The sequence below is a fragment of the Cherax quadricarinatus genome, chromosome 12, assembly GCF_038502225.1.
Source record: "Cherax quadricarinatus isolate ZL_2023a chromosome 12, ASM3850222v1, whole genome shotgun sequence".
NCBI lineage: Eukaryota > Metazoa > Arthropoda > Malacostraca > Decapoda > Parastacidae > Cherax > Cherax quadricarinatus.
Window position 1 is genome coordinate 24817420 of NC_091303.1, and position 24834 is coordinate 24842253.

A 24834-nucleotide genomic window follows, 5' to 3' on the forward strand; every position below is an offset into this window, starting at 1 on the left:
GTGGAACAGAATTCTTCCTCTGTAAGCCATGCGTGTTGTAAGAGATGACTAAAATGCCAGGAGCAAGGGGCTAGTAACCCCTTCTCCTGTATAAATTACTAAATTTAAAAAGAGAAACTTTCATTTTTCTTTTTGAGCCACCCTGCCTCGGTGGGATACGGCTGGTTTGCTGAAAGAAAGAAGAAGTCTATAACTAAATATTAAAGCAATATAGATACTTTGGTAACTGAATTATTATATTTTCTCACTTACCTCCAGTATTTAGGAATACACTTGTCGTCTGCTCCTGAACAGCGGTACTGTCCCCGAGTGCAGTTGGCAATGCAAGTTTTGTTGTTTCGCTCTAGGTAGAACTGGTCTGGGCAAGCACAGGTGTATGATACTCCATTTACAGTGGGTGAGAGTAGGCATAAATGCGAGCAGCCACCATTGTTATCACCACAAGGGTTGTCATATGGTAGCTGACGTAGAGGATGGTACATATGTATGTCGTATGGTCGGTGAGTGGTGTTACGCAGGAACTGGAGGCCTTCACCAGTAAACTTGTTAGCTTTCAGTATTGCCTTCAAATTCCAGTCTGTCCAGTACATATAATCATCGAACACAGTGATGGCAAAAACATGAGGCACTTTAGCACCACTTATGATCTCATGACGATTTTTACCATCGAGATCTGCATATGCTATGTAATCAAGATGAGCATCAGCCCAATAAATTCTGTCAGTAAAATAGTCAAAAGTGAGGGCATTTGGCCATATCACCTTATCATCAAAGCTAAGAATACGAGAAAAGTTTGACCCATCCATTCCAATACGACCTATGTAGGTTTGAAGATGCCAGTCAGTGAAGTATACATAGCCAATACCAGGATGAATTGCTACTGCTCTTGGATCATTAATTCCACTGGCTTTCAAAGTTTTGCGATTAGTGCCATTAAGTTCTGCTACATCTAGCTGTTTACTATGTCTGTCCAACCAATAAATTTTTCGACCAATCCAATCTACTGCTAGGCCTTCAAGGCCATGACTATCATGCTTAATAATTTCTTCTTTCTCGGTACCATTAATATTACCTCTGTATATAGTCTTTGCAGTAACATCTGCGAAGTACAACATCTCTTCTTTGTTGTCAAAATCTAGAGCAACAACATTTCTAAGATCTTGATGCATTAGCAAATACTGTGAGCCATCAGTAGTCAGCCTTCTCACATAGTATTTATTAGTGAAGAACAACCAAGGAACTGTCTTATCTAGACGTTTGCATGTTTTACCATCTGGTTCTCGTTCATAGTATGTTTCTTCACACTTGCAGTTGTAAGAGCCTGGAGTGTTGAAGCACTTTTGTGAACATACACCAGGGACCTCTGTGCATTCATTCACATCCTCACATGCTTTGCCATCTGGCATTAACCTGTAAAAAAAAAAACATGGATTTTAAAACTGTTGTACATATGTAAAGATACAGAATTTAAATGCATTAAAAGACTTGAGAACATTAAGAACTAACAAAATTGAAAGACAAAAGTTCTTACTTGTATCCTGTGTTACAAGCACATTCAAATCCTATGATGGTATTAATACATTTATGTCCACATTGATGCAGTTCCACCTTGGCACATTCATCAACATTGCAGTGAAGTGGCTCATCAGAATCATCAGAGCATTCACTAACTTTGTTGCACACCAGCTTCATTTCTATGCACTCTCCATTTTTACACTGGAATTGTCCAGGTTCACACTTTTTCCCTGGTGCTGTTGAAAATAAAATAAAATATTTGTTATGATACAGTGAAGAGTATCTCTATATTAAACTATGATAACAATAACCATTTAGGATTGATAAAAAGTATGCTGAATAGTCAATCACTTGCACAGTAAAATTATGTGTAAAACAAAAATAGATTTATTAAATATTAAAGTATGTTATGTGTTACTGCATATTAAATTCCTCATAATAATTTTTTTAATATGCTGGCTGTCTCCCACCAAGGCAGGGTGACCTCAAAAAAAGAACACACTTTAACCATCATTCACACTATCACTGTCTTTGCAGAGGTGCACAGATACAACATTTTAGATGTCATTCTAAACAGCTAATATCCCAAACCCTTCCTAAACAGTGCAGGCATTGTACTTCCCACCTCATGGACTCGAGTCCGGCTAACTGGTTTCCCTGAATCACTTCACGAAATATTACCCTGCTCACGCTCAACCCATCAAATCCTAAAAAAATCATTTGTCTCCACTCATTCCTATCTAACATGCTCACAAAAGACTGCTATATGTCAATGCCACTTGCACACAAAACCTCTTTTACCTCCTTCTTCCATCCTTCCTAGGACGACCCCAACCCTTCCTTCACTTCTCTACATAACTATACACCCTCCAAATTATCCTATTTTTCTCCATCCTCTCTAAATAACCAAACTACCTCAACAACCCCTCCTCAGCCCCCTGAATAATAGTAACTCCACGCCTCCTCCTAATTTCCACACTACAAATTCTCTGCATAATCTTTACATCACACATTGCCCTTAGACATAATGTCTCCACTGCTACCAGCCTCCTCCTCGCTGCAACATTTACAACCCATGTTTCACACCCATATAAAAGTGTTGGTACCACTATACTCTCATACATTTCCTTTGCCTCCACAACACGACTTATGTCATCTCCCACCCTAATCTTGCCACCCTCAACACCATTGTTAACGAGGAGCTGCTCAAAATATCGACTTGGATGACAGCCAATAAACTTACACTTAACACTGACAAAACCTACTATATTATGTTTGGTAGCAGAGCAGGTGTTGCGCAACTTAACATTAAGATCGACAACACTCTAATTGCCAGACATAAGAGGGCAAATTCCTTGGCCTATACCTCGACAACAACCTAAATTTCAGCACCCATATCCAACACATAACAAAAGAAGTATCCAAAACGGTGGGGATCCTCTCCAAGATACGATACTACGTGCCGCAAACTGCCCTTCTCACACTATACCATTCACTTATATATCCATACCTCACTTATGCTATCTGTGCTTGGGGTTCAACTGCAGCAACACACCTAAAGCCAATAATAACCCAATAAAAAGCCGCAGTAAGAATAATAACTAAATCCCATCCCTGGCAACACCCCCCCCCCCCCACTCTTCATAGATCTAAACTTACTCCCTGTTCAGAACATCCACACTTACTACTGTACAGTCTATATCTACAGGACCTTAAATTCCAATATTAACCTTGACCTAAAATGCTTTCTTGATAGTTGTGACAGGATCCACAGGCATAACACCAGATACAAACATCTCTATGACATTCCCCGTGTCCGACTAAACCTTTACAAAAATTCAATGTATTTCAAAGGACCTAAAATCTGGAACACCCTACCTGAAAACTCTAGAACTGCAGACACACTCATAATTTCAAAACTACAGTTAGAAAACATGTTATCTCCCTGATACACCCTGACAACTAACTACATGATAACCACCTGGTGGTTCACAATTACACTCACTTACCCACTGACTATTAACACAGAAATACTAATCTTATCTTAAAATAATGAATCCTAACTAGCCATAAGTTTGCCTATGATACTCCAATATAGACACTTTGTGTTGTGCTAAAACAAAAGCAGTCACATTGCTAAACTCACAAATTATAATGTAGTCACCTAGCCTTAATACCATAATCTGTAAGGATTTAATGTTAAGAATTAATCTAAGTCTGCCAGAAATGCCTAGCCATGCTAGGTGTCCTAGTGGCCCCCTCTGTAATAAGTATTTTATAACATGTAAACCACACAATATCCAAATCCTGTAAACCCCACATTGTAACCCTTATAGAGAATAAACGATTTGATTTGATTTGTCCCCACAAATATCTCAATGCACCATCTACCTTTTTTCCTTTATCAATTCTATAGTTTACCTCATTCTTCATAAATCCAACCGCCAACAAGTCTACTCCCAAATACGTATATGAACACATTCACTTCTTCCATACTTAATATCCAATTTTTTTTTACCTAACTTGTTTGATACTCTCATCACCTTACTCTTATTTATGTTCACTTTCAACTTTATTCCTATACACAAATATTTTTATTAATTTATTTAATATGAATTTAAAGATAATATTGTATTGTATATTAATGAGTACTATACTATTATTTGAAGCAATATTATGGTACAATTCAGAGTGCAATATAATTTTATTAAGCATGAAATAATATGCATAATAATTTGGCAAAATTTACAGTTGCTTCCATATTCTTATGCATAAACTGAAGGCTGACAAGTTTGAATATTTTTAATAATACTTGATAAGTCGCAGAACCAAAATTTCAGAAAATGTAAATGTATTATAGATTACTGCATTAATAATTACTGATAAGACAAGTCTCATTGTGTATAAATATTAAACATTACAGTTAATGCATAGTGTATTTATAAAGGAATGTTTGACTCACCACATCCAACTTCATCAGAGTTATCACCACAATCATCTTCTCCATCACAATGATAGGTCTTCCGAACACACTTGGCATTAGTACAGTTGAATTCATCAACAGTGCACTCACGATATTTATTATTGCATGCGAGCCCTTCATCAGAACCATCACCACAGTCATTGTCGAAGTCACACTCCCAGTCCTGAAATCAGTAAGATTATTTCAATCTTTCCTATGATGTTACTATTTCACATTACCATTAACTCCAGACTGGAACCCCTTAAGAGAAGTGCCTTGAGGCCAGTGAGGGATTCTTGATCCACGGAATTGGACCTATCCTAGATGCTCTATGACTCTACAGATTTAGCACTTCCATATGATAATGTAATATAATCTAAACCTGAAACACTACTGTATTTTCAATGAATAACCAATATATCCACTAGGTAGCAAACTATCTCTACAAGTGGACTCCTTATATGGCTGATGTAGCTTGTGCACAAAAGGGTTATGACAGCAGACTTTAGCCCTGGAGTGGGTTACATCACAGTAAAGAGGGCTCAGTATGTGGCAGTCAAGGCAACAATCACTGTATGAAAACATTTTAATTCTGGACGCTCTGTATATCACTGATACTCAGAGAAAAAGGCTGCTGAATAGGTTTTAGATTTGGATAAGGCAAAGAAAATGATAACATATTATTAGAAGAAAGCAGAATTTAGACATGCAGTCTTTGACAGATAAAAGATCAGATCTAATTCCTGGCTCATCCTGAATAGTGCAAGGACAATCTTATCCTGGCTACAGCCTTTATTTTGAATTTGGGTTGTGATAAGAGGCCAGAAATAACCATCAGGGAAAGATGGGGCTTCACATTTGGCTAAGAATAACATCGAAAGTGTATCATATATTCTGAAAATGTCTTCCTACATGAGACCTTGCACCAATGATACAAGACAAGTAACCTTTTCTGATAAGAGAATCTCTGAAGGAGGGAAGCATGACAATAGTGATAAGTCATCCAAGAAAAAGAAACTTAGAAAACTACAATGGAGCCCTTATGTGATTGTGACAGTAGACTGACTAAGAGCAATAAAGAAATATTTTCTGTACTCAACAGTCTTCAGTTCAGTCTTGACAATCAAAAGTTGCATGAACATAACCAACCCACAAAATTTCCTTGACAAAATCAGCAACCTTGGCACATTAACCCTTTCAGGGTCCGTGCCATAGATCTACAGCTATATGTTGAGGGTCCAAACTGTAGATCTATGCCAAAATTCTAGCGGCATCAAATTTAGTGCATGAAGGCTGGTAGGCCTACATCTGAGAGAACGGGTCTGCGTGGTGTGTGCGCGCACCGTAAACAAACATTCTAGGTGCCTGCATGGCATTGTGGGAATGCCGCCTCAGTAACCTTTGTTCACCATGCCTTGCCGCAAGGTAGCTCTCACTCTGAGGCAAATTGGGACTCTACTCTTCCTAACTGATAGTTCTAACTCTGATGGAAGTGTAAAAGAAGAAGAATTCTATGGCTTTGATTGATTTGTGACCGAAAGCAATGACCAGGATATTGAAAATAGTGCAGAAAATCCTGAGGATCCTCAACCTTGTACCTCTGGTGTGGGCATGTCTTGGTCACGTTCAGTTGCACCTCGTCGCAAGAGAAACCCAATATTTTCACGTGGCCAGGCCTCAGACAAACCCTACTACATTCAGTTTGGTAACAGAGCTACAGATGTGTCTCTTAACATAATGATAAATGGATCACCTATCACAAAACTCACAGAGGGAAAATTCTTAGGAATCCACTTTGATAATAGACTCAAATTTCAAACACATATACAACAAATTTCCAAAAAAAATTCCAAGACCGTAGGCATACTATCGAAGATATGGTACTATGTTCCACAGTCAGCCCTCCTGGCCCTATATCACTCACTTATTTACCCCTATCTCACCTATGGAATTTGTGCATGGGGCTCAACAACAATAAACCATCTCAGACCACTAATCACCCAACAAAAGGCTGCTGTCAGAATGATAACAAATTCCCACTACAGACAGCACACTCCACCAATATTCAAAACTCTAAACCTACTCACAATACAAAACATCCATACTTATTACTGCACCTACTACATACATAGAACACTTAACTCTGACATAAACCCTCCCCCCAAACATCTCCTTACCAACCTCAACAGAACACATGACCATAACACAAGGCACAGATCACTCTTTGATGTTCCTCGTGTCCATCTCACGCTATGCAAAAACTCAATGCACATAAAAGGCCCTAAAATCTGGAATTCATTACCTGTGAATATAAAAGAAACACTCTCTGTTTATAAATTCAAGTCTCTTCTCAAAAAATCACTTACTCACCCACAACTAAATAAATACTGAATAATTGTATCTCATAAATTGTATCTCATATATGTATCTCATAAATGTCAACCTGTGACCCAATCAAACTTTGTTACTATTTAACTTCATTACCTAACAGAATACTCCATTCTACTGATTACACAGCAACACAATAAATGATCATATGACCTGTCTTTGTAATACTCATTTGTACTAAATTGTTATCTGTTTTACAATAATTTTTTTACCACTGAATATATCATTGCTTAGTTAATCTAAGTTAATTTTAAGCCTGCCCATAATGCTCAGCATACAAGGGGCTTTGGCATGCTGCACTTTAAAAATTGTATTCCTTGTACTTCTCTGTATCATGTTCAAATTAATAAATAAATAAATAAATAGTGATGTGGACTGTGATTTTTGTTCCTCTTTATGATCATTCGAGTAGTGATAGTGAGGAATCATATTCACCAGTGAAGCATCAGTATATACACTGCTGCACGTGCTCGGATAGTGTTCCCTATGCGGTGCCCAGGGGACAGAGTACATCCCGGAGTACATCCTATGGCCCTACACCAGGAATAGACAGTGAAAGTGAGGATGATGTGGCTACACTTGGCACAGATAGACCACAGGCATCAGCAGGTGGTGGTATTGGTGGTGGTAGTGCCATGGCCATGCATGACTCACCAACCCAGGCTGGGACCCATGCCGCTGACTCCTCAGCTCAAGGACAAAGCGGAGCGTCATCCACCACAACTACAACCACAACCAGCTTATGATGTCCAGTATCCATCAGTAAACTGCATCTGGGATTGGCAGCAAAATCCCAATTTTGTTCCCTTGGAAACACTGCAAATGAACTGGAATTCTTTCAACTATTCTTTGATCAGCCCTTGATGGAATTTATTGTGAGGGAAAGTAACAAGATTTTTGAGTACACCATGGCAAGTACGATCGTATCACCACAGTCAAGCCTACACCGGTGGAAAGAGACAACTGTGGCTGAAATGTATTTGCTTTTTGCAACAATAATGCTTATGCCTCATGTCTATAAGCATAATATAAAATCATACTGGTCCTCAGATCGGCTAATTTGTACCCCGGCTTTCAGTGAAATCATCCCAGTGAACAGGCTTATCTTACTGTTACGTATATTGCACTTCTCTGACAAAACCAGGCCAGACAGAAGTGACACGTTATACAAGATTAGAAATGTTTTTATGTATCTGAAACAAAAGTTTAACATGTACTTTTTTCAATTCAAGAATCTTGTAACTGACGAGTCTTTAATTTTGTTCGAAGGTAGACTGTCGCTCAAGCAGTATATACCGAGCAAGAGGAAACGCTTTGGTATAAAACTGTTTGTACTCTGTGACTGTGACAGTGGCCTGGTATTGGATATTATTGTATACATGGGAAGTAAAACGTTGAAAGATACCAGGATGTTATTGGGTATCACAGGTGACATAGTGAGAAACACGATGGCACCTTATCTTAGTAAAGGGCGTACATTATATACTGATAACTGGTACACAGGCCCTTTACTCAGTGATTTCTTATGAGTGAACATGACAGATGTGTGTGGCACAGTGCATTCTAGTCATAAACATATGCCCAGGTTCAACACAGGCACTCATGCTGGTGAGCTGCAGGTGTATAGTACCAATGACATCATGGGATTACGGTGGCATGTCAAACGAGATGTCACATTGTTGACAACCATTCACCCTAACGAAATGCAAGACAGTGCCAAAGTTGATAGAGTGACTAATGAACGTACAGTGGTCCCTCACTTATCGTCCATAATCCGTTCCTGGAAGTGGGACTATTATCGAAATAGACGATTTTCGAATAAATTTTCCCCATAAGAAATAATGCAAATACAGTTAATCCGTTCCTGACACCCAGAAGTATTAAAACAAAAAAAATTTTCACATGAAATATAGATGTAGTACATAAACAATACAATGGCACATGATGAATGAAACATTAACAGCATAACACATACCTTTATTGGCGATTCTTCTCAGTGTATGGAAGACTGGAGGTGGAGAGACATTGAATTACTGTTTGGAAGGGGAATCCCCTTCCATCAACACCTCAGGTATCAAGTGCTTTTCTGGGATTACTTCTCTTCTCTGTTTCTTAATGCCACTAGGACCAGCTTGAGAGTCATTGGAGTCCTGTCTCACAAAAAAACTGTCCAGAGAGCTCTGTTTCTGGTGTCTCTTTAAAATTTCCCTAAAATGGGATATGGCATGCAACACCCTTCTAAGGGTGATGTTTCTCCATAAATCTTTCCATCCTACCCCACATTTCAAAAATATCCTTAATTTCTGAAGAAGGCACCTTCTTCCATCTCTCTTCCTCCTCTGCAGCAAGATTCTGAGCTGCGATCTGTTGCTTCTTTCATATTGTTCAATGATGTTTTTCTTAAATTCAATCGTATTTCTCACCTTCTTCACCAATGGTTTGGCACTAGGAGCTTTCTGTGGAGCCATGGTAGTTTATTTAGCACTTGCAAGCACTAATATGAATGGAGTGTGTATTAAAAAAAAAAATTTCGGATGAAGAAGTGAGGGGACCGTCGCTCACTGGTAAACAATGGCACACTGGCTGGGAACGGCTCAGAGCCTTCAGTAAGCGTCCAGGACGAAAGACGATTAGCGAGTTAACAGACCATTTGCGGGCCAACATTTAGACGAAATAACGGGACTATTTCCGAAATGGATGACTTTCAGGCCAGACGATTACTGAGGGACCACTGTGTTCGAAAACCAGTAACAGTGATTGATTATACACAAAACATCCGCTTGGTTGACAAATGTGACATGCAGATTGGCTCTATCAATTGTGTTCGTAATAGTTACAAGTGGTACATGAAACTTTTCTTCATCTCATGGACATTTCAATGCTCAATGCATATAATATGTACCAAATAAAGACCAGCAACAGACCACCGTATGGTTAATTTTGTTTGTCTGCTGTCAGACAATTCATAATGAAGTACCAGGTAACTACACCTGCTATACAAAACCGTCCTCGAACTCCTCAGGAAATACCCAAGCGTTTGAGGAGGGAAGGTGATCACTTAATAATACAGCTTCCTGCAACTAAGAAGTAATTTGCTCAGAAGAGATGTCTCTCTGCACAAACAAAACGACGGCAGCAAAGATGCAAAGACACTCAGTTTATGTGCGAGAAATGTAAGGTACCTCTGTGCATGGTACCTTGTTTCAAGGACTTCCACAGGCTGCAGCAGTTCTAGAAACATGTCCAGTGACTGTACATATGTAAATATATAATAGAACATTAGTATTATACAACATTTGTGCATGTTTATTGTTGTAAACAATACTGGTAAACAATATTATAATAATAACTTTAGTGCAGTTATTGTGTTCAATACGCTGAGTGTATATACTATATACATTATATACAGTATTGGTCTCACAGGCTACAAATGTTACTAGAAAAAGAAAAAAATTAGAGAAGAAAAGAAAAAAGTATAAAAAACGTAAAATAAAGAAATGCAATTTTGCGGAAGTCACTGATGTTGCTGCCACCCAGTCATTTTGGGTCAACTTCCCACCTCTATATCTTGGTAAGTACTGATCAGAATTTTTTTGTTTTGTTTTATTACCTTAACATAAATATTATCTTTATTTTTGTAAGGAAAAATAATTTTCTTTTTTTTTAAATTTCTTGGACACTGGGGCACCCCTTGAAATTTTGCCTCTGGACCCTGAAAGGGTTAAAATACCTAGGGATGCTGAATACAAAAAAAAAAAAAATCAACCATGATAGATGATCTACCAACCAAAATGTGATAAATGTTTTCAAAACCAACAAGTTGAAGATTGAGACACTTATGCAACATATGTTGCATAAGTGTCTCAATCTTCAACCAAATAAAATCTTGAAATGTGTCTAAACAACAAACTGCAAACCCAACACTAATATTTAATAAATCAACAAAAGGAGTGAAAATGCCAGATAACTACAAGCTAGCATATGTTATTAAAATGTTAAAACGAAGACAGGATACATACTCTAAACTACTGTCACACTAGTTTGATACTCATGTTATTACTATAATTAGCAGAAACCATCATTTGAACAAGTTTGTACAATTTCTGGATTAAAAAAAAATTTAAGCAAAAATCAACATGAATTTCATAATGAAACATCATGCCCATCAAATAACTAGAAACTAAGAAAACATGCTGCATAGGTAGTTGACACAAGTATTTAAAGAGACATGGATAAATTAGCACTGATTGCAGATGTGGAAAATTTATTTTGTCAGTAAATGTATAGTAGTATATTCTGAATGCTGCAATACACAAATAAAAGAATTTGGGATAGATGTCACCTAAAACAAGGAGAAGCACCCTACAGTGGTATTATCCATACCCCCAAGTACACAAAACAATGCCTGGAGTTTACCTGGAGTAAGTTCCGAGGGTCAACACCCCCGCGGCCCGGTCTGTGACCAGGTCTCATGGTGGATCAGAGCCTGATCAACCAGGCTGTTACTGCTGGCTGCACGCAATCCAACGTACGAGCCACAGCCCGGCTGGTCAGGTACCGACTTTAGATGCTTGTCCAGTGACTGCTTGAAGACAGCCAGGGGTCTATTGGTAATCCCCCTTATGTATACTAGGAGGCAGTTGAACAGTCTTGGGGCCCCTGACACTTATTGTGTTGTCTCTTAACATGTTAGTGACACCCCTGCTTTTCATCAGGGGGATGTTGCATCATCTGCCGAGTTTTTTGCTTTCGTAGTGAGTGATTTTCATGTTCAAGTTTGGTACTAGTCCCTCTAGGATTTTCCAGGTGTATATAATCATGTATCTCTCCTACCTGCATTCCAGGGAGTACAGGTTCAGGAACTTCAAGCGCTCCCAGTAATTGAGGTGTTTTAGCTCTGTTACGTGTGCCGTGAAGGTTCTCTGTACATTTTCTAGGTCAGCAATTTCACCTGCCTTGAAAGGTGCTGTTAGTGTGCAGCAATATTCCAGCCTAGATAGAACAAGCAACCTGAAGAGTGTCATCAAGGGCTTGGCATCCCTAGTTTTGAAGGTTCTTATAATCCATCCTGTCATTTTTCTAGCAGATGCGATTGATACAATGTTATGGTCCTTGAAGGTGAAATTCTCCAACATGATCACTCCCAGGTCTTTGACGTTAGTTTTCACTCTATTTTGTGGCTGGAATATGTTTTATATTCTAATGAAGTTTTAATTTCCTCATGTTTACCATATCGGAGTAATTGAAATTTCTCATCGTTGAACTTCATATTGTTTTCTGCAGCCCATTGAAAGATCTGGTTGATGTCCGCCTGGAGCCTTGCAGTGTCTGCAATGGAAGACACTGTCATGCAGATTAGGGTGTCATCTGCAAAGGAAGACACTGTGCTGTGGCTGACATCCTTGTCTATGTCAGATATGAGGATGAGAAACAAGATGGGAGTGAGTACTGTGCCTTGCGGAAAGGAGCTTTTCACCGTAGCCGCCTCAGACTTTACTATGTTGACTACTCCTCTTTGTGTTCTGTTTGTGAGGAAATTATAGACCCATCTACCAACTTTTCCTGTTATTCCTTTAGCAAGCATTTTGTGCACTATTACGCCATGGTCACACTTGTCAAAGGCTTTTGCAAAGTCTGTGTATATTACATCTGCATTCTTTTTGTCTTCTAGTGCATCTAGGACCTTGTCGTAGTGATCCAGTAGTTGGGACAGACAGGAGCGACCTGCTCTAAACCCATGTTGCCCTGGGTTGTGTAACTGATGGGTATCTAGATGGGTGGCAATCTTGCTTCTTAGGACCCTTTCAAAGATTTTTATGATATGGGATGTTAGTGCTATTGGTCGGAAGTTATTTGCTATTGCTTTACTGCCCCCTTTGTGGAGTGGGGCTATGTCTGTTGTTTTTAGTAACTATGGGACGACCCCAGTGTCCATGCCCCCTCTCCATAGGATGTTGAAAGCACATGATAGGGGCTTCTTGCAGTTCTTGATGAACAAGGAGTTCCATGAGTCTGGCCCTGGGGCAGAGTGCATGGGCATGTCATTTATTGCCTGTTCTAAGTCATTTGGCGTCAGGATAACATTAAATAGGCTTGTGTTTACCAAATTCTGTGGCTCTCTTATAAAAAATTCATTTAAATCTTCGACTCTCAGTCTGGTTAGCGGCTTGCTAAAAGCTGAGTCATATTGGGACTTAAGTAGCCCAATCATTTCCATGCTGTCATCTGTGTAGGACCCATCTTGTTTAAGTAGGGGCCCAATACTGGATGTTGTTTTCGACTTTGATTTGGCATAAGAAAAGAAATACTTTGGGTTTTATTCGATTTCATTTATGGCTTTTAGTTTTTCCCACAATTCCTGACTCCTATAAGATTCCTTTAGCTTTAGCTCGATGTTTGCTATTTCTCTGACCAGCATCTCCCTATGCATTTCAGATATATTGGCCTCTTTTAGCCGCTCTATTATTCTTTTCCGTTGCCTGTAAAGGGAGCACCTGTCTCTTTCTATTTTACGTCTACTCCTCCTTTTTCTTAAAGGAATATGCCTTGAGCATACACCGAGTGCCACAGAGTTAATCTGTTCTAGGCATAAGTTGGGGTCTGCGTTGCTTTGTCTATCTTCCCAGCTTATATCGTTTAGGACTCGGTTTACTTGGTCTCACTTTATGTTCTTGTTATTGAAGTTGAATTTGGTGAAGGCTCCCTCATGACTGATCTCATTTTGTCGGTCTGGGGCTCCGCACATACACGTCTGAACCTCAATTATGAGGTCCAGTGTATTCTCCAGTCTAGTAGGCTCTATTATTTGCTGCTTTAAGTTGAATTTTGTGTAGACATTTAAAAGCTCGTGTGTGTGTGAGTTCTTGTCTGAGCTGCCTCCTGGTGTTATCACTGCAATAACATTATTTGCTATATTCCTCCATTTTAGGTGCCTTAAGTTGAAATCCCCCAGGAGCAAGATGTTGGGGGCAGGAGCTGGAAGATTTTCCAGACAGTGGTCAATTTTCAACAGCTGTTCCTGGAATTGTTGGGACGTTGCATCCAGAGGCTTGTAGACTACCACAATGACTAGATTTTGGTTCTCGATCTTTACTGCTAAAACTTCAACTACATCATTTGGAGCATTAAGCAGTTATGTGCAAATAAGTGACTCTGCAATATACAGGCCAACCCCCCCCCCCTTTGCCTGTTCACTCTGTTGCATCTGTATAGGTTGTAACCTGGGATCCATATTTCGTTGTCCAAGTGATCCTTTATGTGGGTCTCTGTGAAATCCGCAAACATTGCACTTGCCTCTGCAAGCAGCTCATAGATAAAAGGTATTTTGTTGTTCGTTGCTGGCTTTAGACCCTGTATATTTGCAAAGAAGAATGTCATCGGACTGGTGGTATTGGTGGTACTGGGGGGGACTTTTTTTTCCGGCATTAATATCTGTATCCGTTGGTTTGGAGTGGAGGCCATTGACTGCAATTCCACTCCAGAAATGACTGGATTTGGTGTATGATTTCTGCCATTTCCTGCCAGTGTTTTTTTTCTTCTTGGCACTTAAAAACATCTCCCTCTTGAGTGGCTGTGGCTACCCAGGTTTTCCCATGGTCTGGATGTTTTGTATCTTTTTGTCCCCTTTAGATGGTGTGCCTGGCAATTTAAGTTATAGCACAGTCTTTCCTGTACTGAAGAGGGACACATTTCAGGATGAAAAAGCTTACAGGAAGGGAGTTTGCATTTTCCTGTTGTCATATGGGCACGGCATTTTCTAGGGTGGTCGAAGTTGCACGTCCCATCTGTTTTTCCAGATATCCCATGCCTGCAGATACCAAGTGCATAATATGTGCACAGGCTTGGTTTCCGTTTGCCTTGGATTTTTGTGACTGTATTCCCTGTTGGTGCATGTTTTCCTTTCTCATTCCTATCCTCACTAGTACTAACAATGGAGCTCTCACCAGTTGTTTCTGGTAATATATCCTCACTATTACTAGTGGAGTCCCCTTGTTTGGTATCTCTTGTGGTATTACTAGTTTGTAATATTGGTTTTATCTTGTCCTTGACTACACTTGTTTCCCCACTACAGCTCCTGTCTCCCTCGAGGTCATTAATATGCATTCCCCCATGTGTACAGTTACTGTCTATCAGGACAGCACCTCCAGCCTCACCGTTACTGTTTACCAGGACAGCATCTCGAGCCTCACAGTTACTAGCCACACTCAGAAAAGCTAAATGAATGATAGATTATTTAACTCCAAATTGTGAGTAGAAATACTGACATTACAGTGCACTTCATAAACCTAATCTTGAATATGCTATTCAGTTTTGACTGACAAATTACATAAAAAAACAAACTGCACAAAGTACAGAGGTCAACAAAACTTGTAAATGTTTATTTTTTTTATTTTTCAACAAGTTGGCCATCTCCCACTGAGGCAGGGTGACCCAAAACGAAACAAAATCCCCAAAAAGAAAATACTTTCAACATCATTCAACGCTTTCACCATCACTCATACATAATCACTGTCTTCAAAGAGATGCTCAAATACAATAGTTTAGAAGTCCCTCCAAACTGTCAATATCTCAATCCCCTCCTTTAACCCTTTTAGGGTCCAAAGGCCAAATTTCAAAGTGCACACCACTGTCCAAGAATTTTCAAAAAATAATTTTGTTATTTTTTCTTATGAAATGATAGAGAATCTTCTCCTGAAGGTAATAAAACAAAATGTATGAAATTTGATGGAAAATTGACGAAATTATGCTCTCGCGAATTTTGATGTGTCAGCAATATTTACGCATTGGCGATTTTGCCAACTTTGACTCCCATTTTAGGCAATTATATTACTCCAGTTGACCAGATTCTTTGCTATTTCGCTAGTATTACTTCTATTCTATCGATTGAGCACAAGAAATTGTCAAATCAACTGTATCAACTGCAAAAATAAAGTGATCGGAAATTGGTAATTTGGCCAATTTAATGCAAATTTAAAAATATTCTAATTTCAAAATAGGGTTCAGAATAAACAATGCATACATTCCTGGAACTAAACTAACATTTCCTCTGTTCATTAGTTACATTTTCAGGCTTTACAAATGCATCCCATTTTGATTTTTTATTCACATAATGAATTTTTATTCAAATAAAAAAATAGAAGACTTACTGTTATGCAATACTGTAATAATTGTATGAATAATATCACCACATTTGTGAACGTATATCAGACCCACCAACTGGTGTGTATTAGACGCATAGGATCATTTGTTTACTCTTGCACATCGGCAAAAATTTAACATTTCTGCTATTTTGAGCTCAGTTTCAACCCATTTCCAGTACTAAAACCAATCAAAATCATCTCTATCTCTGTAATATATTTCACATTCTATCATATGAGACCAAGAAATCGCAAATACAACTATAAAAAACATACGAAAAAACACTGCAAAGTCGTTTTTTTACTCAAAAATTATGGTCTCGTTTTTTTTATCTCATTATGCACTGTGTGCTGCAGGACTTCTTTTATGTGGTGCACACATACCACAAAGATGTATTCTCTAAAATCTAGGCCCAAATTTACCGCTCACAGCTTATCAGAGTGAGCTGAGCTCATGGCGTAGATCTACGGCTTGGACCCTCAACGTATAGCCATAGATCCATGGCATGGACTCTCAAAGGGTTAAAGTGCAGGCCTTGTACTTTCCATTTCCGGTTTTCCTTAATCCTTTAATTAAATATTACCCTGCTCACACTCCAATAGCTTGTCAGGTCCCAAAATCCATTCATCTCCATTCACTCCTAACAAACACATTCACACAGGCTTGGTGGAAGTCCAAGCCCCTCGCCCACAAAACCTCCTTTACCCCCTCCCTCCAACCCTTTCAAGGACGACCCTTACCCCTCCTTCCTTCCCCTACAGATTTATACACTCTCCAAGTCATTCTACTTTGATCCATTCTCTCTAAATGACTAAACCACCTCAACAACCCCTCTTCAGCCCTCTGACTAATACTTTTAGTAACTCCATACCTCCTCCTAATTTCCACACTCCGAATTCTCTGCATAATATTTACACCACACATTGCCATTAGACAGGACATTTCCACTGCCTCCAGCTGCCTCTTCGCTGCAGCATTTACAACCCAAGTTTCACACCCATATAAGAGTGTTGGTACTACTATACTTTCATACATTCCCTTCTTTGACTCCATAGATAATGTTTTGTTTGTCTCCACAGGTACATCAATGCACCACTCACCTTTTTTCTTTCATCATTTCTATGGTTAACCTCATCCTTCACAAACTCATTCGCTGACAAGTCAACTCCCAAATATCTGAAAACATTCACTTCTTCCATACTCCCTCTCTCCAACATGATATCCAATTTTTCTTTATCTAAATTGTTTGATACCCTCATCACCTTACTCTTATCTATGCTCACTTTCATCTTTCTACCTTAACACACTCTCCCAAACTCGTCCACTAACCTTTGCAACTTTTCTTTAGAATCTCCCATAAGCACAGTATCATGAGCAAAAAGTAACTGTGTCAACTCCCATTTTGTACTTGATTCCCCAAAATTTAATCCCACCCTTCTCCCCAACACCCTAGCATTTACTTCTTTTACAACCCCATCTATAAATATATTAAACAACCGTGGTGACATTACACATCCCTGTCTAAGACCTACTTTTACTGGGAAGTAGTCTCCCTCTCTTCTACACACCCTAACCTGAGCCTCACTATCCTCATAAAAACTCTTTACAGCATTTAGTAACTTACTACCTATTCCATACACTTGTAACATCTGCCACATTGCTCCCCTATCCACTCTATCATGTGCCTTTTCTAAATCCATAAATGCAATGAAAACTTCCCTACCTTTATCTAAATACTGTTCACATGTATGTTCAATGTAAATACTTGATCTACACATCCCCTACCCACTCTAAAACCTCCTTGCTCATCTGCAATCCTACATTCTGTCTTATCTCTAATTCTTTCAATAATAACCCTACCATACAATTTACCTGGCATATTAAGTAAACTTATTCCTCTATAATTTTTACAATCTCTTTTGTCCCCTTTCCATTTATATAAGGAAACTATACACACTCTCTGCCAATCCCTAGGTACCTTCCCCTCTTTCATACATTTATTAAACAAAAACACCAACCACTCCAACAGAATATTCCCATCTGCTTTTAACATTTCTGTCATGATCCCATCAGTTCCAGCTGCTTTACCCCCTTTCATTCTACATAATGCCTCATGCACCTCCCCACACTCACATCCTGCTATTCTTCACTCCTAAATGATGTTATACCTCCCTGGCCAGTACATGAAATTACTGCCTCCCTTTCTTCATCAACATTTAAAAGTTCCTCAAAATATTCCCACCATCTACCCAATACCTCCCTCTCCCCATCTACTAACTCCCCTACTCTGTTTTTAACTGACAAATCCATTCATTCCCTAGGCTTTCTTGTTTATCTCACTCCAATTTTTTTTCTTATTTTCAGCAAAATTTCTTGACAGTGCCTCTCCCACTCTTTCATCTGCTCTACTTTTGCACTCTCTCACCACTCTCTTCATCTTTCTTTTATTCTCCATATACTCTGCTCTTCTTACAACACTTCTGCTTTGTAAAAACCTCTCATAAGCTACCTTTTTTCTCTTTATAACATCCTTTACTTCATCATTCCACCAATCACTCTTCTTTCCTCTTGCACCCACCCTCCTATACCTACAAACTACTGCCCCACATTCTAAAACTGCATTTTTAAAACTATCTCAACCCTCTTCAACCCCCCACCCCCACTACTCATACATGCATTAGCCCACCTTTCTGCCAAAAGTTGCTTATATCTCACTCTAACTTCCTCATCCCTCAGTTTATACACTTTCATCTCTCTCTTACTTGCTGTTGCCATTTTCCTCTTTTCCCATCTACCTCTTACTCTAACTGTAGCTACAACTAAATAATGATCCAATATATCTGTTGACCCTCCATAAACATGTACATCCTGAAGCCTACCCATCAATACATAATCTAACAAACAAACAAACCCTTTAAAACTCAAACCATTAAACCTGATTTTCCTTATAAAATGACTACTACATGGCAATTCATTCAAATCTTTTGGTCAACACTGTAGTTAGACAAACTTAACAATAGCAATTTTAAGTGCAAAAAGCTATGACAACACAACAATAAGAAATTCAGGGTAAAAGATATAATGCAAATGTACTGGTAGGTAATGGCTGTTTTTGCCAAAATGCTTTTAAAACTTTGCAAATAAACACAGCTTTAAATAAGCACATTACAAAACATCCTTCCCAGGAAAGGAGTGGTAGCTCAAGTGATGTTCACATGTAATGTGGATCAGGCATGGGGTGTACGTTGGATGTGGTCATCAGGGTTGAATCCAATCAGTGGATCACCCAGGGCATAGTAGTAGTAGTGGAAGTGGCAGTAGTACAAGTCCACGCCCCTCACCTGCAAAACCTCCTTTACCCCCTCCCTCCAACCTTTTCGGGGACAACCCCTACCCCACCTTCCTTCCCCAACAGTTTTATATGCTCTCCAAGTCATTCTACTTTGTTTCATTCTCTCTAAATGACCAAACTACTTCAACAGCCCCTCTTCAGCCCTCTGACCAATACTTTTAGTAACTCCACACCTCTTCCTAATTTCCACACTATGAATTCTCTGCATAATATTTACACCACACATTGCCCTTAGACAGGACATCTCCACTGCCTCCAGCCACCTCCTCGCTAAAGCATTTACAACCCATGTTTCACACCCATATAAGAGTGTTGGTACCACTATACAGTGGAACCTCGGTATACAACCAGCTTCCTACTCAAACAAAGCTTAGCACTCGACCAAACAAATATGACCTGCCAGAACGTCGCTGTAAACTATTTCGTGTTTCTTCGCATTTTTTTGGTGTCTTTTTGTATTATTTGTATAAGTAAGTCACCATGAATGTTGCAGCGAGGAGAAGGCTGGAGGCAGTGGAGATGTCATATCTGAGGGCAATGTGTGGTGTGAATATAATGCAGAGAATTCGTAGTTTGGAAGTTAGGAGGAGGTGCGGGATTACCAAAACTGTTGTCCAGAGGGCTGAGGAAGGGTTGTTGAGGTGGTTCGGACATGTAGAGAGAATGGAGCAAAACAGAATGACTTCAAGAGTGTATCAGTCTGTAGTGGAAGGAAGGCGAGGTAGGGGTCGGCCTAGGAAAGGTTGGAGGGAGGGGGTAAAGGAGGTTTTGTGTGCGAGGGGCTTGGACTTCCAGCAGGCATGTGTGAGCGTGTTTGATAGGAGTGAATGGAGACAAATGGTTTTTAATACTTGACGTGCTGTTGGAGTGTGAGCAAAGTAACATTTATGAAGGGATTCAGGGAAACCGGCAGGCCGGACTTGCTGGTTTCTTTTTCTGTCTCATAAACACGCTAGATAACAGGGATATCTTGCTACTCCTACTTACACCTTGGTCGCACTTCACAGACACGCACATGCATATATATATACATACATCTAGGTTTTTCTCCTTTTTCTAAATAGCTCTTGTTCTTCTGTATTTCTTCTATTGTCCATGGGGAAGTGGAAAAGAATCTTTCCTCCGTAAGCCATGCGTGTCGTATGAGGCGACTAAAATGCCGGGAGCAATGGGCTAGTAACCCCTTCTCCTGTAGACATTTACTAAAAAAGAGAAGAAGAAAAACTTTATAAAACTGGGATGCTTAAATGTGCGTGGATGTAGTGCGGATGACAAGAAACAGATGATTGCTGATGTTATGAATGAAAAGAAGTTGGATGTCCTGGCCCTAAGCGAAACAAAGCTGAAGGGGGTAGGAGAGTTTCAGTGGGGGGAAATAAATGGGATTAAATCTGGAGTATCTGAGAGAGTTAGAGCAAAGGAAGGGGTAGCAGTAATGTTAAATGATCAGTTATGGAAGGAGAAAAGAGAATATGAATGTGTAAATTCAAGAATTATGTGGATTAAAGTGAAGGTTGGATGCGAGAAGTGGGTCATAATAAGCGTGTATGCACCTGGAGAAGAGAGGAATGCAGAGGAGAGAGAGAGATTTTGGGAGATGTTAAGTGAATGTATAGGAGCCTTTGAACCAAGTGAGAGAGTAATTGTGGTAGGGGACCTGAATGCTAAAGTAGGAGAAACTTTTAGAGAGGGTGTGGTAGGTAAGTTTGGGGTGCCAGGTGTAAATGATAATGGGAGCCCTTTGATTGAACTTTGTATAGAAAGGGGTTTAGTTATAGGTAATACATATTTTAAGAAAAAGAGGATAAATAAGTATACAAGATATGATGTAGGGCGAAATGACAGTAGTTTGTTGGATTATGTATTGGTAGATAAAAGACTGTTGAGTAGACTTCAGGATGTACATGTTTATAGAGGGGCCACAGATATATCAGATCACTTTCTAGTTGTAGCTACACTGAGAGTAAAAGGTAGATGGGATACAAGGAGAATAGAAGCATCAGGGAAGAGAGAGGTGAAGGTTTATAAACTAAAAGAGGAGGCAGTTCGGATAAGATATAAACAGCTATTGGAGGATAGATGGGCTAATGAGAGCATAGGCAATGGGGTCGAAGAGGTATGGGGTAGGTTTAAAAATGTAGTGTTAGAGTGTTCAGCAGAAGTTTGTGGTTACAGGAAAGTGGGTGCAGGAGGGAAAAGGAGCGATTGGTGGAATGATGATGTAAAGAGAGTAGTAAGGGAGAAAAAGTTAGCATATGAGAAGTTTTTACAAAGTAGAAGTGATGCAAGGAGGGAAGAGTATATGGAGAAAAAGAGAGAGGTTAAGAGAGTGGAGAAGCAATGTAAAAAGAGAGCAAATGAGAGAGTGGGTGAGATGTTATCAACAAATTTTGTTGAAAATAAGAAAAAGTTTTGGAGTGAGATTAACAAGTTAAGAAAGCCTAGAGAACAAATGGATTTGTCAGTTAAAAATAGGAGAGGAGAGTTATTAAATGGAGAGTTAGAGGTATTGGGAAGATGGAGGGAATATTTTGAGGAATTGTTAAATGTTGATGAAGATAGGGAAGCTGTGATTACGTGTATAGGGCAAGGAGGAATAACATCTTGTAGGAGTGAGGAAGAGCCAGTTGTGAGTGTGGGGGAAGTTCGTGAGGCAGTAGATAAAATGAAAGGGGGTAAGGCAGCCGGGATTGATGGGATAAAGATTTATTTTTTTTTTTTTTTATTATCACACCGGCCGATTCCCACCAAGGCAGGGTGGCCCGAAAAAGAAAAACTTTCACCATCATTCACTCCATCACTGTCTTGCCAGAAGGGTGCTTTACACTACAGTTTTTAAACTGCAACATTAACACCCCTCCTTCAGAGTGCAGGCACTGTACTTCCCATCTCCAGGACTCAAGTCCGGCCTGCCGGTTTCCCTGAATCCCTTCATAAATGTTACTTTGCTCACACTCCAACAGCACGTCAAGTATTAAAAACCATTTGTCTCCATTCACTCCTATCAAACACGCTCACGCATGCCTGCTGGAAGTCCAAGCCCCTCGCACACAAAACCTCCTTTACCCCATCCCTCCAACCCTTCCTAGGCCGACCCCTACCCCGCCTTCCTTCCACTACAGACTGATACACTCTTGAAGTCATTCTGTTTCGCTCCATTCTCTCTACATGTCCGAACCACCTCAACAACCCTTCCTCAGCCCTCTGGACAACAGTTTTGGTAATCCCGCACCTCCTCCTAACTTCCAAACTACGAATTCTCTGCATTATATTCACACCACACATTGCCCTCAGACATGACATCTCCACTGCCTCCAGCCTTCTCCTCGCTGCAACATTCATCACCCACGCTTCACACCCATATAAGAGCGTTGGTAAAACTATACTCTCATACATTCCCCTCTTTGCCTCCAAGGACAAAGTTCTTTGTCTCCACAGACTCATAAGTGCACCACTCACTCTTTTTCCCTCATCAATTCTATGATTCACCTCATCTTTCATAGACCCATCCGCTGACACGTCCACTCCCAAATATCTGAATACGTTCACCTCCTCCATACTCTCTCCCTCCAATCTGATATTCAATCTTTCATCACCTAATCTTTTTGTTATCCTCATAACCTTACTCTTTCCTGTATTCACCTTTAATTTTCTTCTTTTGCACACCCTACCAAATTCATCCACCAATCTCTGCAACTTCTCTTCAGAATCTCCCAAGAGCACAGTGTCATCAGCAAAGAGCAGCTGTGACAACTCCCACTTTGTGTGTGATTCTTTATCTTTTAACTCCACGCCTCTTGCCAAGACCCTCGCATTTACTTCTCTTACAACCCCATCTATAAATATATTAAACAACCACGGTGACATCACACATCCTTGTCTAAGGCCTACTTTTACTGGGAAAAAATTTCCCTCTTTCCTACATACTCTAACTTGAGCCTCACTATCCTCGTAAAAACTCTTCACTGCTTTCAGTAACCTACCTCCTACACCATACACTTGCAACATCTGCCACATTGCCCCCCTATCCACCCTGTCATACGCCTTTTCCAAATCCATAAATGCCACAAAGACCTCTTTAGCCTTATCTAAATACTGTTCACTTATATGTTTCACTGTAAACACCTGGTCCACACACCCACTACCTTTCCTAAAGCCTCCTTGTTCATCTGCTATCCTATTCTCCGTCTTACTCTTAATTCTTTCAATTATAACTCTACCATACACTTTACCAGGTACACTCAACAGACTTATCCCCCTATAATTTTTGCACTCTCTTTTATCCCCTTTGCCTTTATACAAAGGAACTATGCATGCTCTCTGCCAATCCCTAGGTACCTTACCGTCTTCCATACATTTATTAAATAATTGCACCAACCACTCCAAAACTATATCCCCACCTGCTTTTAACATTTCTATCTTTATCCCATCAATCCCGGCTGCCTTACCCCCTTTCATTTTACCTACTGCCTCACGAACTTCCCCCACACTCACAACTGGCTCTTCCTCACTCCTACAAGATGTTATTCCTCCTTGCCCTATACACGAAATCACAGCTTCCCTATCTTCATCAACATTTAACAATTCCTCAAAATATTCCTTCCATCTTCCCAATACCTCTAACTCTCCATTTAATAACTCTCCTCTCCTATTTTTAACTGACAAATCCATTTGTTCTCTAGGCTTTCTTAACTTGTTAATCTCACTCCAAAACTTTTTCTTATTTTCAACAAAATTTGTTGATAACATCTCACCCACTCTCTCATTTGCTCTCTTTTTACATTGCTTCACCACTCTCTTAACTTCTCTCTTTTTCTCCATATACTCTTCCCTCCTTGCATCACTTCTACTTTGTAAAAACTTCTCATATGCTAACTTTTTCTCCCTTACTACTCTCTTTACATCATCATTCCACCAATCGCTCCTCTTCCCTCCTGCACCCACTTTCCTGTAACCACAAACTTCTGCTGAACACTCTAACACTACATTTTTAAACCTACCCCATACCTCTTCGACCCCATTGCCTATGCTCTCATTAGCCCATCTATCCTCCAATAGCTGTTTATATCTTACCCTAACTGCCTCCTCTTTTAGTTTATAAACCTTCACCTCTCTCTTCCCTGATGCTTCTATTCTCCTTGTATCCCATCTACCTTTTACTCTCAGTGTAGCTACAACTAGAAAGTGATCTGATATATCTGTGGCCCCTCTATAAACATGTACATCCTGAAGTCTACTCAACAGTCTTTTATCTACCAATACATAATCCAACAAACTACTGTCATTTCGCCCTACATCATATCGTGTATACTTATTTATCCTCTTTTTCTTAAAATATGTATTACCTATAACTAAACCCCTTTCTATACAAAGTTCAATCAAAGGGCTCCCATTATCATTTACACCTGGCACCCCAAACTTACCTACCACACCCTCTCTAAAAGTTTCTCCTACTTTAGCATTCAAGTCCCCTACCACA

At 39.6% G+C, this 24834-nt stretch overlaps 1 protein-coding gene across 2 annotated transcripts in view; it reads right to left on the minus strand.

Annotated features, from left to right (window-relative positions):
* The window catches only part of mgl (low-density lipoprotein receptor-related protein megalin), a 611193-nt gene that overhangs the window by 204758 nt on the left and 381601 nt on the right, over positions 1-24834 (minus strand). For both annotated transcript variants that reach the window (XM_070084278.1, XM_070084279.1), the window contains exons 41-43: positions 4478-4661; positions 1532-1751; positions 253-1410 (exon numbers count right to left, since the gene is read on the minus strand). In XM_070084278.1, coding sequence (XP_069940379.1) covers positions 253-1410; positions 1532-1751; positions 4478-4661 — 1562 coding nt within the window. The remainder of the gene's footprint in view (positions 1-252; positions 1411-1531; positions 1752-4477; positions 4662-24834) is intronic.